The sequence below is a fragment of the Bolinopsis microptera genome, chromosome 1 (assembly GCF_026151205.1).
Source record: "Bolinopsis microptera isolate Bmic1 chromosome 1, MBARI_Bmic_1.0, whole genome shotgun sequence".
NCBI lineage: Eukaryota > Metazoa > Ctenophora > Tentaculata > Lobata > Bolinopsidae > Bolinopsis > Bolinopsis microptera.
Genome location: NC_087072.1, coordinates 89,460 through 102,980, shown reverse-complemented (window position 1 = coordinate 102,980; position 13,521 = coordinate 89,460). Strand labels below are relative to the sequence as shown.

At 35.9% G+C, this 13,521-nt stretch overlaps 3 protein-coding genes across 3 annotated transcripts in view; 1 reads left to right on the top strand and 2 right to left on the bottom strand.

Annotated features, from left to right (window-relative positions):
- The window catches only part of LOC134816918 (transcription activator BRG1-like), a 762,051-nt gene that overhangs the window by 698,691 nt on the left and 49,839 nt on the right, over positions 1 to 13,521 (bottom strand). The gene's annotated exons all lie outside the window — the stretch shown is intronic.
- LOC134816940 (nucleolar protein 8-like) lies at positions 151 to 1,740 on the bottom strand. Its single transcript, XM_063826001.1, has one exon. The coding sequence runs from the start codon at positions 1,715 to 1,717 to the stop codon at positions 632 to 634; it is 1,086 nt and encodes a 361-aa protein (XP_063682071.1). The 5' UTR covers positions 1,718 to 1,740; the 3' UTR covers positions 151 to 631.
- LOC134816950 (alpha/beta hydrolase domain-containing protein 17B-like) overlaps positions 7,362 to 13,521 on the top strand; it is a 91,885-nt gene continuing 85,725 nt past the window's right edge. The window contains exon 1 of the mRNA XM_063826020.1: positions 7,362 to 7,388. The gene's annotated coding sequence lies outside the window, so the exon portion shown is untranslated. The remainder of the gene's footprint in view (positions 7,389 to 13,521) is intronic.

The window sequence follows — 13,521 nt, the reverse complement described above, 5'->3', positions numbered from 1 at the left end:
GTAGTAATGGTAGAATAAAAGGGTTTTTTTTCAGAGAATAGGGCATGATCAATTAAAATTCTAGCCATTTCTTTGTCCATGCAGAAATTGGTCCAGCATAATAATTTAACCAAGCTTGTCATGAGATTTGACAGCGATCAAACAATCAACTTAAAATATTGGTACACAACTTTCACTGCTGTAAATTAAATAAATCACATGTCCAATTGTTTTTAAAAAAATTGATCAGTACCCAAAAAGCCCGACCACTAAGGGTAGACAGAAGGATAGACACAAGGGTAAAGTTATTACTAAAGACTGTTCGATATCTACCGTAAGTGCTCAGCCTACTTGGATACTGAATAGGTTTAAATTACCAAACCATGTTTTCGTTAGTATAGTTCTAACAACTTCATACAAACTTAATCCATTAATTTATGTTTGAAATCTGTAAAATACTGCGAGAAAATAGCCACATTATCGGTCTCAGCGCTGCAAATAAAAACCTCAGAGTATGAGCTTGACTATAGGATGGAATGAAAGTAAAACAAACAAATTCTTGTTGCACTTTGATAAGAGCTAAATGAGTTAAAAACCTTTATTAAAAAATCAAATAAATACCCTTGTAAGTTAAGAAGTTAAAAATTTCAAGTCAGGTTTTAGCAATAAACTTCTTCTGAAACCTGACAGCATCTTTATGCCTCTTCTTGTATTCTGCAGTAAGCTGTTGTCTCTGGGATATCCAATCTTGCTCAATTTCTTCCATAGTTTTAGTTCTCTTGAACTGAGAAATGGGACCCTTTCTAAATAAGGGGTTTATGCTGTAAAAGAAATAGTTGTCTTGTTGACGTTTTACAGATTCTTTATTAAAAGTTTTAGTGTCAATTGTTTCTTCTTCATCGGAAGAATCACGTTGAAGTTCTTTAATTGAGAAGTCCTGTGCTTGGGCCTGATTTGTATCACTCTCTTGGACATTAGTTTGTGAACTCTCAATAGCAAAATCAAATTTGAAACTAAAACCGTTGGAATTGCTTGTGTTATCAGCAATAGTCTTATTAAAATCAGTTTTTACTTCAAAGAATGTACTTTCATCAACTATTGGCATGTGATCAATCTTATCTTTTGCTTTTGTTTCATCTTCTTTGTTATTTGAATCATGCCCCAGAATTGTCTCCTCAACAGGACCATCAGCTTCTAGTGGAGCTTTGTGAGAAACTAAAAATTTCTCATGGTTGACATCAGTTGGATCAAACCTTACATACTGATCAACGACGTGCTGGTTTTCTGCCGCTGTTATTGGTTTAGCAGTTATACCAAGGCCACCCAACACAGAATCCATTGTGTTGTACAAAGTTTGTCTTTCATTATTCATTTCTCTTGTTTCATCATCTTCAGAATCAGTGTTACTGTCTGAGCCAGACTCAAACCGAGTATCGAGCTGGAATCTATCATCTGAACCTATTTTACTTTGCATTGTCATAAGTTTTACACCCTTTTTACCCAAGAATTGTGGCTTGACAGCAAAGCAAACATCTTCTTCCTCATCAACATCATGAAGAATGTCAGTCATTTTTTGGTCGTCTTGTGTGTCATCATCGTCAGAATCACTGAACTTGGTAATCTTGCTGACAGCTTTGTCAGACAATGCATTACGAACAAGTTCATTTTGGGAGGACTGAGTCAGCTTTCTATTTTGTAATGCTGCAAGCCGCTTTTCATTGGAGTTCTTTTGGGTCATAATTGCTTTACAATAATACTGTAAATATTGGATTTCAATTGAAAAGTACTTAGTATTCTTGAATGTAAAAGATTTGTCTATTAAATATTTAAATGTAAAATTAAACAGCCAACAGGTCTGGTCCACTTTAACTTACAGAAGTGCCTCACATGATGAGGATCAGATGTTGCCCTTATTGTTAAAAGTCAAACCTTATCTGCCTTTTTAGATGAATTAATTGGAACAATCTCATATATCAACTTAGCTTCAAGTGTGCATATCAACACTGATGTCAAATTAAGTGTGTAAATATTTTTACCACTGGTTTGCGTAACGTTTAGAATCCAGAGATCCCAGAGTCCTGAATCACTAAGAACATGGAAAAACATAGCTTTATTCTGTTTTAGATACTACTGTTTTAAAAAGGGAACTTGATGATGTAAAGAATTGGACAGTGATCACACTTCAAAGGCACTGGAGGGGGATGTTAAGACACAAATGAAGTTCGTTAGTGATTTTGAAGACATACGATTTGGAAGACATTTAAGTTTTATTTATTTAATCTTTTAAGGCCAGAGGGGGGGGGGGGGGGGGGGTAAGGGGTCAAAAACATCGACCAAAATATTATTATCTAAATCAATATAATTTTTAATGACAAAAACATTGCTGCTATTCACATATTTGTAGCTGCTCAACTTTTTTTAATAATTGAGGTTAACCGATTTTCACAAAATTGACTATACAACATTGAGGTTAATAAAATTGAGGTTAATATTTTATTACACTCCATAATCTTTTTTAAATTTCGGTCAGCAAATGTTAACTCTAAATTTTAGGTTCATAATTATCAGAAAAAGTAATTTCCAAACGTGATTAAATGAGGTTAACCTCTTTTTTTTAGTTATAGCGAGAATAGATCAAATGATAGAGCTATTATTTTCATCGTTAGTTTACGGTATACACATTTCTAAATAGATGACGTGTTGATTGACTTTCTTTTATCTTGGAAAAATGGAAAAATGAGGTTAACCATCACATGTTGGTACTGTAGGGAATATACATACGATTCTTACTTAAATGTAATGTACCACAATATCGCAGTGAGGTATCTATTGGTATCACAATGCCTACAACTATAATCACGCGACAAAGGTGATTTGAACCGACCACATTTTAGTAGAAGATTTTATCCGTAAATGGCTAAAAAATGAGATTAACCTCTCATTTTTGGAATATCTGACCAGTCAAATACATGTTAACCTCAAAAACTTAATTTCGTTACACTGTGCAAATGTTTTACTACATATATAATAAGATATTAATAAACTAATCCCAGTGTTATATGGTCTAAAGCGAGGTTAACAACCAATTTTTTCCTACTTTTAAGTAGTAAGTGTTTACAGGAAGTCTTGGTTAACCTCATTTTTTACAATACAAGGACATTAACTACTAAAGGTGGCTAAAATCATTTAGGGGATGGCTAGGTCTGATCAAGGAAACGTTGTTAAGTGTATAGAAAGTCTTACTGACAAGTCTTACTGACAAGTTTATAGCAGCATAAATTGGAAAAATTTTCATGCTCTCACAGCAGTTCTTGCATTAACCCGTGCATTAGTAAAATCACAGTTTCATACCATGCCAAAAAGCTTGCAGTGGGACATTGCAACATGCAGGGAGGACTAACAGGTATGCCAAAATGTCTTGAAATCCAAGATCTAATCTGGAAAGAGAAATTAGATGTTTTATGCCTGAATGAAACAAATCTTAAGTCGGATATTGACTCAGCCAGTCTAAACCTACCCAAGAATTTTACTTTTATCCGCAAAGACCGCCCTAACGACAATGGTCATGGGGGATGTGGCATTCTCATCAGTGAGCACATAAAGTTTAAAATGATTCAACTAAACTTAGTTTTGCAATATGACCAAATCGAGGCTATTTGGATCCATCTTACAGATTGCAATATTTTCATCTGCTGTTTCTACAGATCTGAGTTGTTTAGTCCTCTTGACAAATTTTTAGATTATATGACAGACTGCATGATGAGTATAGGAAGTAAGAATGTTATTTGGCTGGGTGATGTAAATGTAGACCAAAACAACATCAGCAGTATGAACTATAAGAAATTAGACATTACAATGAAAATGTTTGGAATGGTACAGGTAGTTCAGGATATTACCCGCATTGCTAAACTAGGAAACAGAATCACAAAGACCACAATCGATGTTGTCATAACAAACACTTACTCCAAGTTTCTTGACTGCAAAGTCCTTGATGATTGTATAGGAGATCATCAGGTCGTAAAGTTCATTGTCGATTTCAATGTGCATAAGGCCTCAAAATTCAAGAAGTTACTAAGAAGAGATCACAGCAAAATGAATGTTACTGCTCTTAAAGAATTTTTGGAAACTTGTGATTATAGACCAATAATAGATTCAACTAGTCTGAATGATGCAGTTGATGGTTTAAACGAACATATTGATCACTACTATGATCACTTCTGTCCAATTAAACAAATTAAGTGCCATAGTGATTACATCCATAAGCCATCTCCAGAATTTTTAGAAAGTAAGAAATTGAAAGGGAAACTTTACCGTAAATTTTTAACACACAACAAGAACAGACGTATACATCCAAATGGTCTTATACACTGTAATAAATGTGACTCATTATGGATGGCATATAAACGGCAGAGAAACTATTCAACCTATTTGTCTAGAATTAATAGGAAGACTAACTTAGCAACAGAACTGAAAGCCAAGTGTGCCATGAATGATCTAAAGGGTGTATGGAAAACGATAAAGACAGCATCAAATCTGCCTGTTAAAGCTAACAATATCAATAACAATCTTGATGCTGAAACCACCAATAAATATTTTGCTGAAATAGGTCCAAAGATCCAAGCAGAAGTGCAGCTGGAAAATGAAAATGAATTTCTATCTTATCTACAAAATGAGCAGATTGACAACGAGACCAGCTTGAATAGCTTTACTGAAATAACTGAGTCCAATATCTTAGACTATGTGGCAAGTATCCCTTGTAGCAAATCCACTAATGATCATATACCATTGAGAGTGTTTAGACAAATTTTACCTGCATTTATTGCTCCATTAACACATCTTGTAAATTTGAGTTTATCCAGTGGCATCATGCCAAACAGCTGCAAGGTTGCAAAAGTCACCCCAATCCATAAGGATGGTGATACTGAGAATCCTAGTAATTATCGACCAATCTCAATTTTACCGATTCTTGGAAAGTGCATCGAATTTTGTGTGAACTCCCAACTGACTCAATATCTTGATGAAAAGGGAATACTTTCAGAGCATCAATATGGTTTCCGTAAAGATCACTCTACAACTTATCTCATGTTAGATCTGTTTGATCGTATATTTACTGCTAAGAACAGCGCCAAGCATCCTGCAATTATCTTCCTGGACATCAGAAAGGCATTTGATACTGTTAACCATGATATTCTCATTCAAAAGCTGAAGCATTATGGAATAAAAGATACTGCATTGAGCTGGTTTAGGAGCTTCCTCACAGATAGATTACAGCAAACTAGAGTTGGGAGTAGGATAAGCAGTTTACATTCATTGAACTCTGGAGTGCCTCAAGGAAGTATATTAGGACCAATTCTATTCAGCATTTTTATCAATGACCTGCCTAATGCATGCCTATTTTCTAAACCTTATCTATTTGCTGATGACGGTGCATTATATTTTGACAATATATCTAGAGGAAACTATGGTAACATCAAACAAGAGTTGAAATTAGTTATCAGATGGCTTCAGGCTAATAAACTATCCCTGAATAATGAAAAAACAAAACTAATGATCCTTGACTCTAAGCCTAACCTTGATGCCATCCTTGTTGAAATTTGTGATGACCTTACTTTGGTAATCTGTGAAACTAAATCCCATAAGTACCTTGGACTTATAGTTGACAGCAGATTGACATTTAATGAACATATTGATAACATTAAGAAAAAGATATCCAAAAGAATTGGTGCTATGTATAGATCAAAAAAACTTCTCCCTCTTAAGTTCAGGAAGATGTTTGCTAATGCACTTATGTTGCCACATTTTGACTACTTAGACACCATCTGGTCAAGAACATATAAAAAACGACTAGGAGAGTTAGATATCATGTACAAAAAGGTTGCTAAAATAGCCCTAGATGTAAACATCAGAGAGAGGTCGGTTAATGTATACAAAAATATGGGATGGCTTCCTCTCCATTTGAGACGACAGGTTCATCTTAGCTCATATATGTACCGTATAATCAATGAAACATGTCCAAAGCATTTTATCGGGAAATTCTCGTATATTTCTGGTGGATCACGTGAGGCAGAAAACTGCAATCTTTATACTCCTAAATCAAGATCTCACAAGGAGTTTAACTATCTAGGAACTAAGGCCTGGAACATATTACCAAAGTCCCTTAGAGAGTGTGACGACGTTAAGAAATTTTCTAAGTTATACAAAGAAACTCTTATGAATATGGTGCTAACTGATGAGAATTACCAAGGGGATAACTCTAACGATAAATTCATGATCCCACCCAACACTAGCCAATGTATCTAGGCAGTTATGTTATTTCGGTTAAGTTATCTCAGTGAATAAGTGAATCCAATCTATCCCCTGCAATCAAGGTATTTCCATGCCTATTAAGCTATTACAGGAAATTAGGAACATCAGTGGAAAGGTGCACTGTCAATCATTATTGCTCCATACCTCCAGTCCTCCTGTTATGTGCAATTCTCACTGCTATGTATGCTCCTCATTTGTATCAATTATATTGATGCTACATTGTTATTGAATATGAAATAATTTTCAACCGTATTAATTTATTAACTTATTGTAAATAGCAAGTTTGACAAAGGGATTACGTTTATTTTACCCGGAGTTTTTTTTGATTGAAATAAATTTTCGTGCACATACAGAATGAATGGTTAATAATTTAATATATATGTAGACCAAGCTCTGTGCACGGGATGCTTCCTGGAAGAATCCAGTTCTTTTAGCGGGGCACCCTACCTAAAGCCAAATTGAGATATAATAATCATATTCCTAGAGAAATAATCAGAAATCGAATACCAATCAAATAATATGATATATATGAGTAGTAACCATATTTACTATGCAAAATGCCCCAACCACATAGTGTAAATTTATATAGAATTCAAATTCCATATCATCATTAAACCTCAATACCTAGTCAATATAATAGCCCAAGCAAAATTAAATAACTTCTTATATACCTTACTGTCATACTACAAATTAATTAAACATTTGAAATCTGATGACCAGAGAATAAATTTCTAAGCCTAATGCAAGTGAAATAATTTAGATGCAATAATGAATGCCTAATGTGAGTATCATTTGTCAATGTCCTTGTAAAAAAGTCTGTACAAGAGATATGAGTAACTAATATAGAAGAAAAAACAGGAAGTTGTCGTCTGTTGTAAAATAAATAAAATATCTAGAATATAAATTAGAATATAAAATAACATTCAGTCAATGTGTCGTCAATAAACTGTACAATTATCAAATGTTAAAACTGGGTGATACAGTCACCAAAAAAAATACTAAGTATGATAAGTTAATAAATTAAATGTGGTCTATAAAACAAGCAAAATTAAATAACTTCTTTTAAACTATTTTCACAACTACAATTAAATACATTTATTGAGGAATAGCATGTACTAGTACCCCCAAAGGGGAGCCGTGAGTAATTCGTTGTTTGTTTGCTGTGCTGTCTTTATTAGCTGTGTGTTGCTTGGCTGTGTGATGTCAGGTACAGGTATAAAAACACCATCTACCGGAAATAGACGTGGCTCTGTGACAGGAACAGGGCAAAACACTAAAAAAGAGCATCATAATGTTGATAGATGCCCATGTAGCCAGTCGAATACTGGAAGCTTCAAGCTAGTATGCACAGGATGCAAACAGAACTGGCATGCAGATTGTCTGGGACTAAAGGGTATCACGAAGCCGTCAATATTGAAGCTGGAACAGTGGTTATGTCCATTTTGCTACGTAGCACCTGTACCAACCAACTCACACGACAACTTCTGCTACAAATGTCGGAACACCCTGAGTCTACAACAGTCCAATAGTGATTATGAGGTACACTCTGCCTGTCAGAACCTCAAAGACATAGAAACCTTGACAAAATCACTATCAACAATTGATGTTGATAAAATGAAAGAGTCAATCCAGGTGATCCAAAACCTCGACCTTCACCTGCAACACCTGCTAACCAATGAACATGGTTTGAAAGACCATCAAAACCGGGTCAAAAGCATAGAAGACCACTGTAAAGGAGAACTAAGTGAAGATGTGAATGGTGTTAAAACGGCTATTGAGGACCTTCAGAAACAAATCACTGATCTTTCCACCAAAGGTCTTGTCTCATCTACTGCTCCCAAGCTTGACACTGAGAAACTGATACATGATATCATTGACCAGCTTGATGAACATACTCGGCAGGAACCGCACATTTCTCTTGAATTGAAGGATATCAAGCAGTCTCTAGACCAACTGTCTACCCAACAGACTACAATTCCTCACGATAAGCCATCATCTGGCTCTGCATTAAATGATAAGCACCTTCTATCAAAGACCATCTTTAAAAATGAAGAAAAACCTGTGGCAGACACAGTGGAAGAATTCATAGACAGTGATGCTGAATCAGATCTTCTCCAGTACTGCGAATCTCTTCAGTTCAGCAAGGAGAATGGGCACTCAGTGTGTTCGTTTGGAGAGAAATACAAATACAGTGGATCCAGGGATGAGAACAAGAAAAATGCAGAAATACCGGAGAAACTGGCTGCGCTCATCCTGAAAATTAATGAGAAGTTCTGTGCAGAAGAAAATCCTGTAATGAATAGCGTGTTGATCAACCGCTACGAAGAAGGCGAGGGTTACCTGCCAGAACATTCTGACAACGAACCAGTGATACATCCAGAATCTAGCATATTGACTCTTTCCATTGGAGGTGAATGCGAAGTCCTCTTCACTGAAATGAACAACTCAGTTCACACACACAAGTGTACCCCCAGGTCAGTTTACAGGATGACCAGAAGGAGTCAGGCTCACTACAAGCACTCTATCCAGAAGGGGTCAGTCACTGGTGCAGTACGATATAGTTTTACTTTCAGATCAATAGACGGAAAGAATCGTGCTAGTACTTGTATCTTCTCTGATTCAAACGGATCAGGTATGAAATTTGGAGAGGATCACAAGAGGAGCTTTGGTAAATGGCTGCCTGGTCGGAATGTTTGGACTCCGACAATAGATGACATTAACCCATATCTTGCATGTGGATACAAGAACGTTGTTATTATGTGTGGTATTAATGATGTTAGAAGACCATCTGTTAAATCTCAACGTGAAATTTTTGCTATATTTAGTCTTTTAGAATTCAAGATTGAGCAAATCCAAGAGGCCAATCCAACTGCTCAAGTATTTCTTTGTCCACTTTTACCAACTCGAAATACTGACTTAAATAGGAAAGTTCTATACTTTATAGAGCTTATTCGACGTGAGCTACTTCCCAAAAACTTTGGTGTCCAGTTCGTTGATGGCTTTGATGACTTCCTGGATAATAACACTGGCTTACTTTGCCCAACCTTGTCCAGGGAGTTTGACAAATATGGCCGGACGGATTACCTGCACCTTAATTGGAAGGGAGTGGCCAAACTTGCTACTTTAATCCGTAATACTGTCCTTGTTAGGATGCATGGAGGGACTGATAGGAGGAAGAGGGGTAGGAGGGACGGTAAGGTTGGTTCAACACTTTATTCTCATGCCGCCGGAGGACAGCCTCATGTTGAAGGCTATCAGCCTCCAGTATGAATGTTCTTAAAAAAGAGGTCTGTGCCCACTGTTTAAAAAGTATCTATCTAGGTCAATCTATATTTGAATGCTACAACTGTAACTGTCCCATTCACTCTAGATGCTATAACACCAGTGACAAACAAAATCAAAAAGTTGACTTGTACTGCAATAATTGTCTCCACCTAGCAGTAATCCGTTATAACCCATTCAAGCTTCTGAATGATGACAATGATGATAACACTGATGCAGATGATGTTACACGTAAAATCTCTGAGGTACTTGAAAGCTGTGACTCATATTCTGTAAAAGGCATAAACCACACCTTTGCTCACGAATTACAAGTGCAAAACTCACTAATATTTCAAAATCTTGATGGCAACAAATCAAACTTTGACTCGCTGGCAATTGAAATAGCTAGATTTACTAACAAATTCTCTGTAATTGGTCTCGCTGAAACAAATGTTGGCCCTGAATTGAAAAACTTGTACGAACTCACAGGCTATGAGAGCTTCTATCAAGATACCTTTGACTCGAAAGTAAAAGGCTCAGGAGTAGCTCTATATGTCCTTAACTCCTTTAATGCTGTTAAAAATAACAACCTGTCACAAGTAACAGAAAATCTAGAAACCCTCTTTGTAACCATAGGAAGTATAGGAAATTCTACTTCTATAGGAGTAATATACCGCCCTCCAAGTGGCAATGCTGAGCAAGCTCTCCAAGAATTGTCGTCAATCCTTGATAAAGCACCAAAACATACACAAATTGCAGGTGATTTTAACATTAATCTCCATGGTAAACACAGTAACATTATTGCACAGTATGAAGACGTCCTATTCAGTAGAGGCTTCTTCCCATTGATATCATTAGCAACTCATGAAAAGCCTGGATGTAATGCCTCATGCATCGACAACATCATTACAAATGACCTAGACTCTGTTACTGCCTCTGGAGTCATAACTGATCACATATCTCACCACCTCCCTATATTTAATATATCTGACTGGGAAATTAGCAAGACCAAAAATACTCATAAGCACACTCAATATTATGACTATTGTAAGTCAAACACTGATAAATTTGCTGAAGTCTTGGGTAATAAACTAGATAATGAACCAATTATAGATTTTACCAACTTTCATGATATCTTTAAAAACAGCATTGACGAAACCTGCAAACTAGCTGTACCCAAAACCACTAAGCGCACTATCCAGAACAACCCCTGGATTACTGGCGGGATTATAGCCTCAGTAAACCACTGCCATGGACTGTATGATGACTGGGCGAAAGTCAGGAAAGTTAAGTGTAAACAAGGCGAAACTGACACAAAAGGGGGCACATGCCTGTGTTCTATCTGCTGTAATAAAAGAAACCATTATGATGACTACAAAGAATATAGAAAGGCTCTAAAAAAGGTTCGTAAAATGGCTGTATCTGAATATTATTCTGACAAGTTTCTTGAAACTCAGGGAAACTCCAAGAAAACCTGGGAACTTATAAATAAAATTCGTGGCAAACAGAAACGTGAGATCAGACCTATATTTACCATAGACAATGAAAAGATAACTAATCGCAGAGTTATAGCGAATGAATTCAATAAGTATTTTGTATCCCTAGCATCTAACCTTAATGCAGCCTACACAGAACTAGGAGAAATACAAATTAATCAGCTTCCAAGTTTCTGTGACCTCTTACCTAAATCGAATACAGCTAATATATATCTACATGACTGCTCACCTGAAGAGGTGGCTAAGATCATATCGGAACTAAAGAATGGCAAGGCTAGTGATATACCAGTACATATAGTAAAGGCAGTATCAGGCAAAATTAGTCCACTACTATCGGTATTGTATAACGAATGTATGCAACAGGGAGTTTTTCCAGACGACCTAAAAGTAGGTAAAATAAGTCCAATATATAAGAAAGAAAATGCTGAGCTTCTTGAAAATTACAGGCCTATCTCAACCTTAGCGATATTTGGTAAAATACTTGAGAAAATTATATTCTCCAGGCTTTACAGTTTCTTCCAGTCGCAAGGATTATTATATGAAAATCAATATGGCTTCAGAAAAAATCATTCGACAAGCCATGCACTTAACTTCTCTGTCGACTACATTGAAAAATCACTAAGAGATAAAAATCATGTACTAGGCATCTTCATTGATTTAAGTAAAGCTTTTGATACAATCTGTCATGATAAACTGCTTAAAAAACTGAATGATTATGGAATTCGAGGGACTGCAAATAAATTAATAGCCAGTTACCTCTCTAATAGGCAGCAATATGTTTCAGTACTTGGAGAAGAATCCGAAAAACTGTCTGTAATATTTGGTGTGCCTCAGGGGTCAGTATTAGGTCCCTTGCTTTTCATTATCTACATCAATGAAATATATAGAGTATCAGACCTAGGTAAGTTTATACTTTTTGCCGATGACACCAACATATTTGTTGTAGATAAATGTATAAAAACACTTTACTGCAAAGCTAACAAAATTCTTAAACTTGTTCATCAATATATGAAGAGTAACTTGCTGCATATCAACACAAAGAAATGTTGTTATATCCACTTTAAGCCGAACTGTAGAAATGAACCAGATTCAAACACTAATGAATTAGAACTGACACTGAATAATATAATAATTAAAAAGGTAGAGGAAACTAAGTTTCTTGGAGTCATTATTGACCAAAAACTGAACTGGGATGCTCACTTGAGAGCGTTAAATCGTAAATTGAAATGTGAGATTGGTAGACTATGTGGAATCAGACGCTGTGTACCTAAAACACTCTATAAGGACCTGTACCACACCCTTTTTGAATCACACCTATGTTATGGAATATCTGTTTGGGGAGGTGTATCAAATAATAAACTAGAAGCCATATTTAAAACACAAAAGAAATGCATAAGAATTCTCTTTGGTGATAATGATGCGTACTTCAATAAGTTCAAAACATGTGCCAGAGTAAGGCCTATCACTAGGGATAAGACCGGTAAAGTTATCAAGCAGATGTTAGGCAAAGATTTCTTTGAACTAGAACACAGTAAACCAATCTGTAACGAGTATAACTTCCTGACTGTCCACAATCTTCATAAGTTGCACTGTTTACTGGAAATGTTTAAAATTAATAAGTTCCAATCACCAGTCTCAATGTTCTCTTTATTCAACAGGTCACCAAGACGAGACAACTACTTCATCCCACCCACTCCGTCCTCACTATTCATCTACCAATCAACCAGTATTTGGAATCACTGCCGTAAGTCAACGAGTGAAATAGACTTCTCCACTCCTATCAGTATATTCAAGAATAATCTTAAGAAAGCTTTGTTAGAACTACAATCTAAATATGACAGACAACTATGGTGCAGTTACAACTTTGATGCAAATGAATTATCATTGAAATAGGTTAATTAACTAAACTTAATCATATGAGTAAACCACGGTGTTATTGCAAAGAACCATGACAAGGGTATCAGACCTATATATTAATCTAAGAGACGAAACAAAACGAATCATCATACAACAAATTTTAAAATCCTGCGGCACAGGATCCTGTTGTTTTCCTACTCTGCCTCTCCCAAACCCCTCTCCTTCCCCTTTCTTCAGGTTTATTCTTCAATTTTTTAAATTAGATAGCAGATATATTTTCTTTCGAATTAGTAATGGCATTATACATTATTTGGTATCGTATGTATGTTGTGTTTAGTGTTTGCTAACTAGGTATGTGCTGTATATTTTGAAGAATTTTGAGGCTCACGACGTCTCGTCCCATGGGTTGAGTTGTAAGCTGAGTATATGTTCAAATCGCCTTACTTCGTATGGTGAAACATCGACAGGTTTGCCTTGACCTTTCGGACGAGTGTTTGCCCACCGGGGATCAAAAAATATGATCACCATGAACATTACTTTGACACGTGAACTTATCAAACGACTGTAATGATTCCATTAAATTTTCTTAGTATATTTAGCTAGTTTATAGTAGATACACACG

Excerpts from the sequence above, each read along its gene's own strand:
- LOC134816940 (XM_063826001.1), bottom strand. The coding sequence starts at position 1,717 with ATGACCCAAAAGAACTCCAATGAAAAGCGGCTTGCAGCATTACAAAAT.